Source organism: Antrostomus carolinensis, unplaced genomic scaffold (genome assembly GCF_000700745.2).
Source record: "Antrostomus carolinensis isolate BGI_N321 unplaced genomic scaffold, ASM70074v2 scaffold7217, whole genome shotgun sequence".
In the NCBI taxonomy this organism is placed as follows: domain Eukaryota; kingdom Metazoa; phylum Chordata; class Aves; order Caprimulgiformes; family Caprimulgidae; genus Antrostomus; species Antrostomus carolinensis.
The window spans coordinates 121,805-136,487 of NW_010326619.1; the positions used below are offsets into that span (position 1 = coordinate 121,805).

General features: G+C 37.6%; 1 protein-coding gene across 1 annotated transcript in view; it reads right to left on the minus strand.

Moving 5' to 3' along the window:
- LOC104527821 (connector enhancer of kinase suppressor of ras 2) overlaps positions 1-13,708 on the minus strand; it is a 128,527-nt gene extending 114,819 nt beyond the window's left edge. Inside the window, exons 1-2 of the mRNA XM_029085877.1 lie at positions 13,621-13,708; positions 240-403 (exon numbers count right to left, since the gene is read on the minus strand). Coding sequence (XP_028941710.1) covers positions 240-403; positions 13,621-13,708 — 252 coding nt within the window. The remainder of the gene's footprint in view (positions 1-239; positions 404-13,620) is intronic.
- Between the last annotated feature and the right edge of the window lie 975 nt (positions 13,709-14,683).

A 14,683-nucleotide genomic window follows, 5' to 3' on the forward strand; every position in this document is an offset into this window, starting at 1 on the left:
ACAGTATTTGAATGAAAGACCAAGTTAGAGGAAGAGCAAGAAAAGACCATCATATATAATCATAAAATGGATGTATATAGTTTCTTTACAGCTGAAAGAAGCCTGTACATGTCTGTGCTTTAATAAAGCAAAGCCTGGATAATCATATAGCTGTAGAGTGCACTCTACATTATTTTAGTCTTGGTTTGGAAACGTATAAACCCAAATTATTAAGATGAGTGATGCAAGAAATCACTTACCAATGCACATAGCAGATCAACTGCTTCCAGTATGAGTTCTTGGTGGCCAATGCGAGTGACTCCCAGCTCCTCAAGCTCTTGATGAGTGATGTGTAGCAGCTGTTCCCCATTGATCTTTTCTCTTTCAAAATTTTTTATGTATTGTTGGAGGCAATCATCAAGGCCTATTTAAAAAAAAAAAAACAAAAAAACAACAATGCATATTCAGAGAACAGAGACAAACAATCATAACTCTGTAATTCACAAATATAGAAATTTCTTGGGAATACGTGTATAATTCCTTGTTTGGATCTACTATGGAAAATGTGCAAAAAAATTATAATTTAACTTTCATAGCATAGCACATAGTGCTAAAGTGAACAGTTCGTATTACTGACATTATTTTCAACATTCTTAGATATTTTAATAGCAATTTTAAACCTTCGTAGTATCAATTAGGGAGACAGGAAGAAGTACAAAGAAGCACTGAGAGTGACAATATAGAAAACCTTTTTCTTCTGATCCCAAAACCTCAATATAAGTTTAGCTTATGATTAGGAGCATATTCTTCCTGGTATTCCTCTTGTAGGACTCTTCAAAGTCGTACAGTGTGGCTATCACTGATTAGAAAGAGTGGTTTTTGGGCCCAGTAACCACTAATTCTGCTACACCCAGTGCCTTTTTTGTTTTGTTTTAAGTCAAACTATCCAACTTTCTGAAACTCAATACCATACAAGTGGTTTTGTTACAAAACCTTCAATTAATAATACAATATTGCCCACACACAAAGAATTATTTCATTTCACCCTGAAACTTGATATGGTAACAATAACAGATTTGGTAGCTGCCCCATTATTCTGTTTCTCAGACCAGAGAAGGAACTGATTAACAACATAAATTGAAATATTTTTCATTCCTTCAAATCTGTTTCAGAACCACATATGCTTTAAGTTTCCTGTTTCAGAACCACACGTGCTTTAAGTTTCAAGCTAGATCCATTGGTTGAACACAAGACTCTTCAGTACTGAAAGCTGGGGGAGCTTATGTTCCCTCAAGGACTCTGGCTGGAATTGTACTGGATTCAATGCAAACCTGATATGCATTATTTTCTGGAGACCTACAAAAATTCACCTTCAATAATTTCATCTACTAAGTAGAACAGATTCTCAATTACTTGTGCTACAGTGAAGCAAGTAAACCCAAGAGCCATAAAAAGTACAGATACCCAGAAATCACAAAAATAACCAGTTTGGGCATTTAAGGAAGACAGAGCTTTGAAATACCATAATTTCTATTAAATACACATGAAATTACCAGTATGGTTAAATTACAGAGAAAATATGTATGTAAGCACTAAGAAAACACAATATAAATAAAAGGAAAGCAATAGACATATGAACAATAATTGTTCTCATTCGTCTGCCTAAAAGTTCCTACATGTGCAATAGAAACAGAAATAACCAATAATAATCTAAGAAATGTTGTCTTAATTTCTTGGATTATTAATGTAAGGAAGCACATAATTCTATCATGTACCTTAGTATCTTTTTAAAGATAAATTTGTAGTTATTTTAATGTTTTTTTGAACCACAAAGGTCCTTTGTAAATAATCAGATTATATGGTTTGGCAATGATGAACCAAAATATATTCCTCTAAATCAGTACAGGAACGGTAAATGAGTTAAGCAAGAGGATGAAAGAAGTTCACCAAAAACATATTAGAAAACTACATTACTATCTGTTTCTCCATTTATAAGCACACCTTCTTAGATAATATTCTATTAGACTGAATTAAATAACAATTGGGTTTTAAATTGTAATAGAAAATATTAGTGAAGCATAGTACTAATATGCAAGACCCCAGCCTGACTGAATGCTGGGGTTAGTCAGTGTTCAGAGGTAAATGTCTGAAAGTTATAGGAGCACTTGGTCAGAATAATCAAACCAATGCTGAGGAAGTGGAAACTGAAGTCAGAAAATGTGAAATTTAAAACTGTCCTGTAGACAAGAAGAGTTGATATTGTCTATATTTTTCTATTCTCATGTTTTATAACAGAGTAACTGAGAAAGAGGGATCCGACACCTTACATGGGGCATGCTGAATATCGCCATATTAAGTCTCAATTAAGTCAGTATAATTCAGTTGAGACACAAGGACTGTGATGACACAAGAACTGGATAAAACCAAACACTGGGTTTGTCTTCTGTTCCATGAATACCAGGGGCTATATCGCAGTTTTCATCAATTAACTTATTTTTCAAAATTATTCAATTATTTCCTGTATAAACTAATAGTCCTAAGTCATAATATAGTGCTCATTTATCATTTTTGATGTCATATTTTATATTGTTATTCATAATTATGAGGTAGTGGGGTTTATTTATTTATTTTTAACTCAAATCAGCAGTCTGTTTGTAGAAACAATTCCACAGCAAATCCCAAACCCCACATATTCCATATTTGCTTTTAGTGAATATTTGCCTAGAACTCAACAGAAAAAGTCACTGAAACTGATACCAGAAATTAAATTATTTTGAACAACAAAAGAGAAGCAAATCAATTGAAAAATACCAAATGAATGTGACATCCTCCGAAACCTGTGTAGCCAGTTGTATGAAATGTGCCTTTGTGCTCGAGAGAATGTATGACAGAGAGCAAAATAGGAGATCTGTGTTATTCCTACTGCTGGGTAATAGCTCCCCAGGGCATCTTTAGAAGGCATTTACTTAATGGTGCAAACAGTATGGCAGTTGACAACAGAATCCAGAAATATATCATTAAAGGAGCAGGCTGGCTCATAGCATGACAGCATCTAATAAATACACACGAAAAAGGAAATATTTGTCCATTACTCTCTGCTCCTCTGTCTATCTACGAGCCAGGTATTGTATTCCATTCCATTGTTTCTTTTCTTGCCATATAAAATTGTGTTTGATAAGTGTGAGGTGTTACAAAGCCAGAACTTAGCTATCAGGAGTTTCATTCTTTATTATCATGGTTATAATTGCTTTTAGCATGAAAAAAAATAAAAAAATCAAAGATGCAATTAGAAAGAGTACAGAATTAGACCATTTTGACTCACCAAGGTCAAATGGAATATTTATTTCCTCAAGCCACTTAGGCCTCATTAATACTCTTTATGCAATTTTCTCGATATAATTTCTGTTTACAGATAAGACTTAAATTAGTTAAGATTCATAACTACAAAGAAGGGGCATTAACTCTGTTTTATAAGTAAATAAAATTAAACCCCTATTCCCAAGTTACACAGTGTCAGGGTTAGGCAAGAAACAGAGGCTTGCAGTTCTGTTTCTGCACATTCTGACTTTTTTGGGGGGTACAGTTTGTAACTGACATATCCTTCATAGTGCAATAAATTAATTCAAGCAAAAGGGTTTAAACATGGATTTTTTTTCAAAAAAGCTGAGATTTAACATCTCTGATGAGACATGAGCTACATTGTCTTTTTCCATTGCATCCATCCACATTCCATCCGCATGGACTAGGAAAACTGTCTCTTTCCATTTCTAAGTAAAAGGAATCTCATTCCAGCCACATGGACTAGGAAAACTCTCTGTATTCGAAGAGTAGAGGAAAACAAGTGTCTCCAATATGTTTACTACAAACTCTGATTTTTCAAACGAGGCATGTAGTAAATTGCCTAAATCAAGGAGATATAAAAAAGAAAGGAGGCGGAAGAAAGGTAGGGAGAAAGGGCAAGAAAAGAAAAGCCAGTTAGCTTTAAAATGTTTATTTTCTAAAATGCATAATTAAGAAAAAAGGGATCATTAAAACAAAGCAAAAAAACCATGTTATAAAAGTAAAATCCCTGTGGAGCTAGCTAAAATCAGATTTAAGTATTAAGCCGGAGCCAATATTACAAAAGAGATGCTACATATTGTGGGCAATAAGACCCACTGAGATTAAATTGAATCTTTCCACTGATGTCAACAAACATCAAGTTTGTTTTGCATTAAAAGCACAAACCTAGTTGCCATGTTACATAAAGATCTGTCCCTTTGTCTCCAGGATTAGACAGGGGTACTGAAAAAAAATGCCTCTCAAACTAAATGAAGGAAAAGCACAGGTTGCTGCCCTCTCTGCAGGAAGCTGAATTATGCAGACAGGGCAGCTCTGACAGGGGACAAGTGTGGTGATGATAACTTCCTCGTGCCATCCATCACAGAAGAAAAGTCATTTCAAAGTTTAAAAGTCTGCCATTTGCAATTTTTCATAAATCTCTCCATAAATTACATTTATTTTCTTCTCCTTTTTCATATATTTTAACGGATTTTTGTTACTTATCGTAAAAGTGTGGTGGTTTTGTAATCTATCCTAAAAACTCCTGACCAAATGATGGTTTTGTTCATACTACATTGTTATTCCCAGAGGAAAACTGACAGCAGCTGGCTCGAACAGAACGCTGGCTGTGAAATGGAGGGGTTAGGAGGAGGGCAGACAGGAAAGGTCCTTGCCAGTTCAGCTTGTCACAAACATGACTGCTCTCACGAGGTGATTCTCCTGACAGAAGAGGGTACACAACATGATACGCTCTTTTCTAAAAATGCAACGTTGCTCATTCTGTTTTTAGGGTCTAGGATGAAAGAGAAGGAAAAAAAAAATAAAAAGAGAAGGAAAACAGCTCAGTGGAAATGCATTTACCACTCCTGACTTCTGCAGTTCAGTCCTGACGCATGGAAGTGCTAGAGCCCGGCTGGGCAAAGAAGTCAAACTCACTTTGACTAAGGATCTAAGAATGTAACTTTTTTTTTCCTAAATAAAATATTTTTTTAAAAAATAAAAAGCACATAGCAGAATAGTAAATTCACAATTGCACAAAGGCTTACACATAACAGCAAATTTGAGGTATAGATACAAGTGTCTGCGGAATCTGGGTCCAAAGGACAAAACCTGAAAGTCAATGGAATGATCTCTGTTCAGAAGAATTACACTGTGGTCTGCCAAGAGCAAATAAATATTCCTATTAATGTATCACATTTGACTAATAAAAGTGACACAACAATCATATCTCTGTTGTTGCAGAATGGTGCCTTGTAAAGAAAAAAAATAAATCAATAAATCAAAGTGAAATGGGGACAAAATCAATTTTCAAATGTTGCTGTGCTAGGTGTTGGAGGAAATCCACTAAAGCTGCCGTGTCCTTCAGTGAAAATAAACACAAGTGGTGACAGTGCTTGGCGAGGGCACAACATGACCACAGCACACGACAGGAACACGCCTGCACAAGCACATGCACCTGAGGAGTGTGAGCTGAGTTGTGAGCACCAGGGTTTTCTAATAATTAACACCACCCACCACGTTATTGTACTGAAACTACCTCTGGGTGAGAAGGATATTAAAATAAATAAATAAATAAATAATAGAAGGGGACAGAAAAGGTAAAAGACAACCAGAAACTGCATGTGCTTTGAGAAAGTGCGTAGTGAGGAAGGCTGCTGAAGTAGGTTTGGAACCATTAAAAAAAAGAAATAAGTTGTTTGATTCCTGTTGGTTTTCGGAAGCGACCTCACACACACACACACACACACAAATAACCTTCTAAAAACAGCACTGCACCTGAGACACCTCACCCCATTCCACCAATGGCTTCTCTTCCGAGGCAAAGCACCTTACAAGTCCAGAAAATTAGATATTTGCTATTAGCAAAAAAAGGAAACTCTCATTTCTGTGCTCAAAATTACCTAATTAATTGAGGAAAGGAGCACGAGCTTCTGCTCCCGTTACATCCTTCAGATCTGCTTAAATATATCCAGTGTTTAACAGCATCTACAGGCCCTGTCCAAGCAGTAGGCATTACAGAAAGCAAAATGTTGGGGTTTAGGAAAAAACAAACAAAGAAACAAAGGTTATTTTGTATACAAAGCAATATTTAGCAGCTAGCTAGAACGAGCTGGAAGAAATTGGCTGGCTAAGAGATAAGTAGGTGGATGCATGCCTTTTCCTAAATGTCATTTTATTGAATACACACATCAGTTCATGGGTGTTCTTGATCAAAAACCCCTTTGATTAATTACATTAGGCTTAGGCACACTGGATCTTTTCCAGGTCTTATATAACTTGTAACAATGAAAATCATCAGGTGAGAGTATTTTTTGTCAATGGTGTTAAAAGCTTTTTAAGAATTATTCAATCCAAATAAAGAAAAGGCCCATGTTCACACTAAGCTGGCTCTCAAATATCAGTTATTTGTTCTTAAGCCCTTTCAAGAAGAAATAAAATAAAATGTTTATTGTTCCTGGAGAATAGAATCTTCATATTCCCACAATTCAGAAAGAGACAAAGATAACATGTTTGAAAACATTCTAAAACACCAAGCTTGGAACATTTCAGACCTAAACATTCCTGAAGTTGAGAGTCTTATCTAAGAACTAGTGAGTATCATGCAGTATTTTGCATCTTCAAGCCTACTTGTTACAAACCTGATCTATAGCAATATAGTAACTACATTACACAATTTCATACAACTAGATTTAAAATCCCAAACACACAAAATGGAAAGAATTAAGATTATTCTGAAAAAAAATAATCCCTCAATTCTGGCATTATCTGACCTTTAAATGCTTGACTGTGCAAGTATGATGTGTTTATATGTTGCTTCCCGGATGAGTTTCCTTTGCGTCGCTATAATATTCACAGAGATACAGATGGATGTTTTAGATGCAAATCCAGGCAGACTGCTGCTACTTGAATTTACAGATCCATCATCTGCACGAACAGGAACTGGAGCAGGATGAGCACTCTGAATGAACATTTCCCAGACACTGGCTAACACCAAAAATGTTGACTTCAGTTCCAGGCTTCAAAGTGGATTGAACTTTACTGGATATAAACCCTTCCACTTGCCCCAGAGCTCTGGCTTAAGCTGTGCAGGTCCACAGCTACTTCTCTTGCCCCTATTCCCCTCTCCTGACCCAGCCAGGCTCCACACCTGCCCGTCACAACCCTCTGCAGACACACTCAAGCACCAGCATCCAGCCAGCACTGCTGGGCTCTTGTCCAGCCACACTAGCTCTCCCACTCTTGGTCTTCCATTCTTGGCCTCTCCCATCCTCATCCTCCAGCTACATCCCCCACGCCAGCCAGCATCACTGCCTCAACAGTCCCAGTTACAAGTATCCTCTCATCCTCCTAATTCTTATCATAAAATTATCAGGTTTTTCTCCTAGAAAAGTCTTCTATGTCTTCAACTCCCTTTTATTGCCAGCTTCAATTTCCAGATGTGACATTTTTGTCCTTCCACACTGTCCCTATTCCTGCATTTTGTTTGCATGGATCAGGCAGCTTTGTCTCCTCCGTACCAGCAGGGACACAGTGTTATGAGAACACAAGCTTGAGGGAGATGGAAACTTCCAACCTCAGTTCTTCTTCTCTCCCCAGAACAGGTCAGAGCTTCACTTGCAACAACAGATCTCCTCAGCCACAAGAGCCTTTTGTAAAAGCAACATAATCCTCAAAAAAATTAAAAATCTGCTGCAAGTTCCTAAGCATATGAATACCCTTTAGCTTTTCCCCTGCAAAGTGTCCTCCTCTCCAAGTAAGGGCAATCACAGCCACTTCACCAAGAGTGCATGTCTGAGACACAAATCACCTTCCCAAATTCTATCCCATCTGCAAAACCAACGAGACTACTACATCATGACTGTAACTCTATTTCATTTATATTTATTATTTATTTTAGCATGGCCAAAGCAACAGTCTTTCCCATAATCGCAGTGTCTATAACTACATGTTCTATCTGGGCTGGAGCACCTCTCTTATGAGGACAGGCTGAAAGAGTTCGGGCTGTTCAGCCTGGAGAAGAGAAGGCTCCGGGGAGACCTTATAACGGCCTCCCAGTACCTGAAGGGGCTACAGGAAAGCTGGGGAGGGACTTTTCATAAGGGCAGTTAATGACAAAACAAGGGGAAATGGGTTTAAACTGAAAGAGGGGAGGTTTAGATGAGATATTAGGAAGAAGTTCTTCACTGTGAGGGTGGTCAGACACTGGAACAGGCTGGCCAGAGAAGCTGTGGCTGCTCCTCCCTGGAAGTGTTCAAGGCCAGGTTGGATGAGGTTTTGAGCAACCTGGTCTAGTGGAAGGTGTCCCTGCTGCTGGCAGGGGGGTTGGAACTGGATGATCTTTAAGGTCCCTTCCAACCCAAACCAGTCTGGGATTTTCTCCAAGATAAATATATTATCCAGACAAAAGCTGTGCTGAAATTATTAGTATTTTAAGAGTTCAGAGCATCTGAGAAAGTTTTGTAAGGGGATGTGTCAAGCAATATTAATAACAAATGAACAAACTGCTGCACTTATAAAATTTGATTTAATGGTATGTCATCACCCTTCAACTGACATTCGTATGTATGAAGTAAATGACTTATTATAGTTCTGCCTTCATTATGAATGATTGAGTAATAGGAAGTTAAGGCACTCTAACTTTTTCCTCACAAACTGACAGGTGGTGTGGAGCTGTGCTATTATCATGGAAGTAATAAAAAGCACTTTCAAGAAGCTTGCTGGAACCACACCTGACCTTAAAGATGTTTCTGGAAGAAAAGTGTCACACTCTGAGAATATATCACATTTTCAGACTCAAAAGTATGCTCCTTGCTGTCACACTGCACAACAATCTTAACCTCAAGATATGTCACTGATGCTGTTCCTGATGAATTTCCCATAAAAGTGATAAAACACAGAAGTGCCTTTATTAGCTCCCTGTGCTAATAAAAAATTAAAGTCTTTCCATAGCCTCATTAATTTTCTCCTCAATAAAGATCTAACAACAGCCTCCAGTCATTTTTGAAGCAGCATGGCTGAAGAATGACCTGGAAGTGCTAGCAAGCCTCTAAAAGCCAGAGGTTCCTACCTCCCATTTATTTGATTAGATGCTTCCACATCCCAGTGAGACTAACCCGAGAACACTTGGACACTGAATCTGCCTTGTTACATTTATTTTAAAAGAGAAATGCTCTGGCCAAATGCAAGACAAGTACTTCTATCTATTTCCTGCACTGGACTCACATAACACATCGCTTCACTTTTTCAAGGCAGAGGTTGATGAGAATCTCTTCTGGCAGAAGTGCTGGTTGCAATGTAGTGCTGGTTGCAGCAGATCCTGCTCCTCGTGCTCTTACAACTCTGTGTGCAGCTACGCAGTGAACTGGGTCAGAAACTGCTGTGTTAAACTTCACTCCTTTTTGTTACCAGCTATTTTTAACTGGCACAAATGAGGTGGAATATACCCATGGATGAAAGAGCAGATATCTAAGCTGGCACTACTGCCAACATACATGCTTTTCAAGTGACACCACAAGAAAGCCACATTTGATAGTTCTTTGTTTTCTTTTATATGCCAAGATGGCAAATTTACAATCACGGTCCAACCCATTGTTCCAGATAACCTGAAATACACCTTGAAATTTTTAAGAGAAATAATAACTTAGAAGTAGTTAAAAAGACAAGATAAAATAAATCATCAAGGCCAAAAATAGATTCATATTTAGAAGAATCTTCAGCTCCACTTTTGATTTATACTCAAGCCAAAATGCAGAACCAGTGCAATTAAAACCTTAAACCTCTTTACCCTGTCATGAAAGACCAAGTATCTCTGCATCAGAACAGTTCTGGTGATGACTGAACATCTCCAGGATTAGCAATAACAGTCAGAAGAAACAACATCTACCCTGCATGCATGAGGGGTGGCGTTGCTTAAAAGTGAAGAATTGATGTGATCAGGTTTTGTATTCCTCTTTTTCGCAGTAAGTACCACAGGTTGTCTTCTCATCTCCTTGGGTTGGAGGGTGATGGGGTAGGTGATTCAGAGAGCCTGTTCTCTGTTTCCAAGATGGTGTTTTTGCAGTAACCATTAACCTGCTGCCAATGATGACAGGGAAAAAAAACCTCACAATATAATAAAAACCACAAACCAAACCAAAAACCACCAACAGAAAGGAACCATCCTTAGGTGGAAAGAAAAATATTAGTAAATCAGGTATCGTTTCCTTCACTAGAGCCTGAGCACATTGAGGTGAGTTTATTTCAGACCCCTGTTGTCTCCATTTTAGAAAGGTCAGAAATTCTAATCAGGAAGGAACAGCATTAACTGTGTTCTCATATAAAATGACTGATCTTAAAAGCAAAAGGACTAGAACAAGTAAATCCCACTGAAAGCTCCTTTCTCCAGCTTCTGAGGATTTATCCACCTTGCACTCCTCACAGGAAAGTCTTAATCACAGATTTACCTTCCAAAAACTACAGTTTGATATCATACAAACCTAAACAAAACTATCATGCCAAGCAAGGTTTTGTCCAAGTAAGAGATATGTCCACTTGTCCCCATCTTAAATGCAAAGAGAAAAATACTGAAGTAATAAATAATAAGCTAATCAGAGAGAAAAAGTAACTCGTTGGACAAAATTCACTGAATTGTAAGGCAGACATTTAAAGTTAGGTGAAATGAATCCTGCCCTAAAAGTATCTCTGACAAGCTTGCAATAGGGCTCCACATTAAATTTAGTTCATCATCATACTAAAAACCACCCAGACATAGTGTCACAGATGCTTCAGAACAGGCACTTCCCCAGCCAGAACACACATAAAGAAAATGCAGTTTTCTGAGGCACATATATGGCTGCAAAATGTTAAACTTGAAACCAGGCAGAATCCCCAGAATCCCCAGATCTGGTTCTGTCAGCAAGTGCCAACACTTGCAAAGCTGGGTGGTGACAAAGAGCTGACACAGAAGAATCAAACAAAAAGTGCTACAGATGTTTTGGTGTCAAAATATAGCAATTCTTGTTTCGACTTCACTGACATATTTTACTAAAAATCCTACATATCAAAAGAACAGCCAAACCCAGTGTAGGCATTTATAGCTAAAAGCCCAAATAAATAAGGTTTCTGCTCAACACAATTTCTTCAGCATCTATGAGTCTATGACCTAATTCACAATTAATAGTTTAAACACCTGCAAGATACAAATCCCAGAAGTACAAGGTGGCCTTGGCAATTCCTCAGACAGTTGCCAAAAAATCACTGGGAATCTGCTTCCAGATTGCTGCAAGAAATGAAGAAAAGGCGAGGATTTGATTTTTTCCAGGGATATTCAGAAGCTTTGGTGAGAGCATCAGTTGGCCAACGACTTGGCAAAGGCCATGGATCAGTTGATCTGGGGTTTCACATGCATCTCTGTCTCGTTCCTTTTATTTCAAGGGAACACTGAGGACGTCAGGCACAGCCCACAGCTCTTGTTGTCCTGTTGGCTGTAAATCTGGATGATAAATTAGGTTCTTTCCTTAAGCAGTTGAGAGGAATCAGCTCCAGCAATCTGATCAGCTCAGCTGAAAGGCAGGTAGTTGTCAGGAATTGTTAATGAATTGTCAGGAAATTCCCAAAAAACTATGTGAAATGAGCAAAACGAAGCAAATGGGATGAAATCACAAAAGAAAGAAATCCCACTGCAAATTCCACTGAAGAAACAAGCTTTTCTCTTTCCTTACATTTACCCATTTTTATTCTCATATTTATGTTATATGATGATGCCAGACAAATTTAATAGAGTTGTTATTGAACAGAATGAGAGCTAGAAATTTTTATTCACTACCACTTTTCATGCAGTATCAGATTAAGACAGATTAAGCCTTTGGCTTCAACTACATGATGAAAAATATTACTACATCTTAAATCGCTATTATTTTGTGGTTTAATTCTGAATTCTAAATGTTTTGCTATTGGATCTGGCCACAGTTTATCCAAGATTAAATACTTTATGAAGTAACATGAAACTGGCAAGAATTTTATAAAATCTAAAGAAATATATAGGCAGAAGCCCATGAATAAAATATGATTACAGACCAATGTATAAAAAAAATTTAATCTGGCCAGCAAAGCAATAAAGTTATTGGAAGTTCAGTGCAAAAAAGTAAAATCAAATTATTACAAAACATTTCAAAAACCATAGGATATCACACACTGATGTTTGAAATATTACTTTAAGATGCTTAAGATGATTAAATCTTTCTCATGGCAGCATGCAAAAAAGGGGTCATAGGTCAGGACTAGTGCCTGAGATTTAAATCCCTTTGACCAGGAAGCATCAGACTGGAAGTACTACCCAGTTCCCATCCAGACCTAAACACTGGTGCAGCTACAGGGACCACTACTGCCAAAGAGTGACACAGGAAAACTAAAAATACATCTAGTTCTCAGACCATTTCTAGTTATTTTTCTGGTTTTCACAAGTAAATAGGAGAAGCTTTTGTCTCAAGACATCAGACAGAGTAAGAGATACATAATAGTAATGTGCCAGTAATTAGAGCTGTCCATAAAACCTTTAAATAGAGCTGCTGGTGAAAAGGTAAACTTATTAACTCCCTAATAATACAGACCCAACAACCTGGAGCAATGCACTGTATTAACTGAGCAGGGTGAATTAATCAGCAAAAGCAGCACAATAGGAAATAGTGTTTCTGAGGACATTCCTCACGGCTCCTCAGGGAGCTGCGCTACTCCAGCAGCCATTCCCAGTAAAGCCTCAACAAAAGAAAGGTCTCTTCTGGTTTGCTCTGGTTTATTTTTCATATATGCTGGAGAACCAAACATTAGAGGTTAGTCAGCTCCTTAAGTCACACTTGGGAAGTGGTTTACTCCTGTCACCACACTTTCCTACTCGCTACTGCAGTCACAGAGGCAGGAGGCTGTGACAGACAGAGACGCGTTAGATGTCACCTTCTGGTCTCGAGCATAACCCTGAGATAACGTGGTTGGGAAATTGCAGGAGCAAGTCATGGAAAGAGTAACACAGAAACAGTAAGTTACTGGGAAAAGTGAGTATACAAATAAATTTTAAAACTACAAGTTTCTGTATAAAATAAAATAGCCGTGATAAGAAAAAAGCAGGGAAGTAAGGCTGAGAATACAAAAAGGTCAGAAGAGTGAACTAGATGAGACTTTCATATTTACAAAACATTTTGTCTTTAAATCATAATGTGATTAGCTTTTTCTAAATTTCAGAATTAGGAAAATTTTCTAAGTTTTCTAAATTCTGAACTTCTAGAAATAGGGCATGAAATAGACAACTTCACTTCTTATGATATTACTAATTGACAGTGAAAACACATTGTGTCACCTACCACTGCAATTGTTTTTTCCTGTGACATCACTTGGTAAATTAAGATGTGAATGTGGCTACTCCAATCCCTCTCAGTAAATAAGGAAAAAGCTCAGTTAATCCTACATCCAAGAGATTTTCTCTTTCCAGCTTTTATATATCAGGAAAAGCAAAAAGGAAACTTGAAAAGCTTTTATGTGAGTGTTATAAAGGAATAATATAATTATAAAGGAAATGTGGTCATTGAATAACCAAGGTTTGCAGCCCCCAACTAACCATGAGGTGCTTACAACTGGGCTGTAGTAGAGGTGTTGCAGACTCAGAGAAACTCTGGATGATCAGGGTTCCTCGGAGGAGTTCACTGCACAACTGGCCCATGGCGGATTCAATCAAAGGAGCAGGCAAAGAGCAAATGTAAGTTGGTTGCTAATTCTACAGACCACAGCAAAATTTCAGGCTGCTTCATCACTAAGAGGATTTAGCAAACAGTGAGTTACAATTTTCTTCTTCGCTATCTGGAAATGGAAGCCCAGTACACCTGTGTTAAGAGGATTGCACAGGTAAAGGGTGGCAACTTGCATCTGCGCTTTAGCCAGAAGCACAGATTTTTATGGCATAAGGGGATTTGATTATTAATTTTAGTTATTGTTGCACTCTAATTGTCTGCTTTTCCAGACACACAACTTAGGTTTAGTGTGGATCTAAGAAAAACAAACAACCCTCCCCACACACACATAAACCCCTCCCTCAAAACCCCAGCACCAGCACAAACCATTCTTACCAGCTGAACCTTAAGTCCAGGCTTTTTGAACCTCCAAATATATGAGAAGAATGATGGGAATGGATTCAGTTGTGTGAAATCACTGCAGGTTTGCATTGCACTACTTTAGCAAAACCACCACAAACATCATTGCTATAATTTAAAAACTAAATGCTAAGTGCATTATTTCCCTGAAGCAAGCACAAACTATTGATAATTTTCAATCTGAAAATACATGTAGGTATTTTATGTCTCAGGTATATTATGATTCTTGCTTTCGAATGCTTTAAAGTTACCTACTTTGGATAAGACATCTCTGTCATCATATCCCTCCCCAGTTCATGGTCTCTATAATTAAGAATTTAAAGAGTTTCAGAAATAAAATGAATGTGTTATTTTGATCTCAAACACAGTAGCTCTTCAAGACTGAAACTGGATTTCTCCTTTACTATCCTTTTGTCAGCTAAACCACAGTTGAGAATGTAACTTGTTAAGTAACATACTGATGTAGATTGACAGTACTATTCACAGTGTTTCTTTTCCCTAAAAATATATAGATGGGACTGGAAAAATTCAAATTTCTATCACCTTTA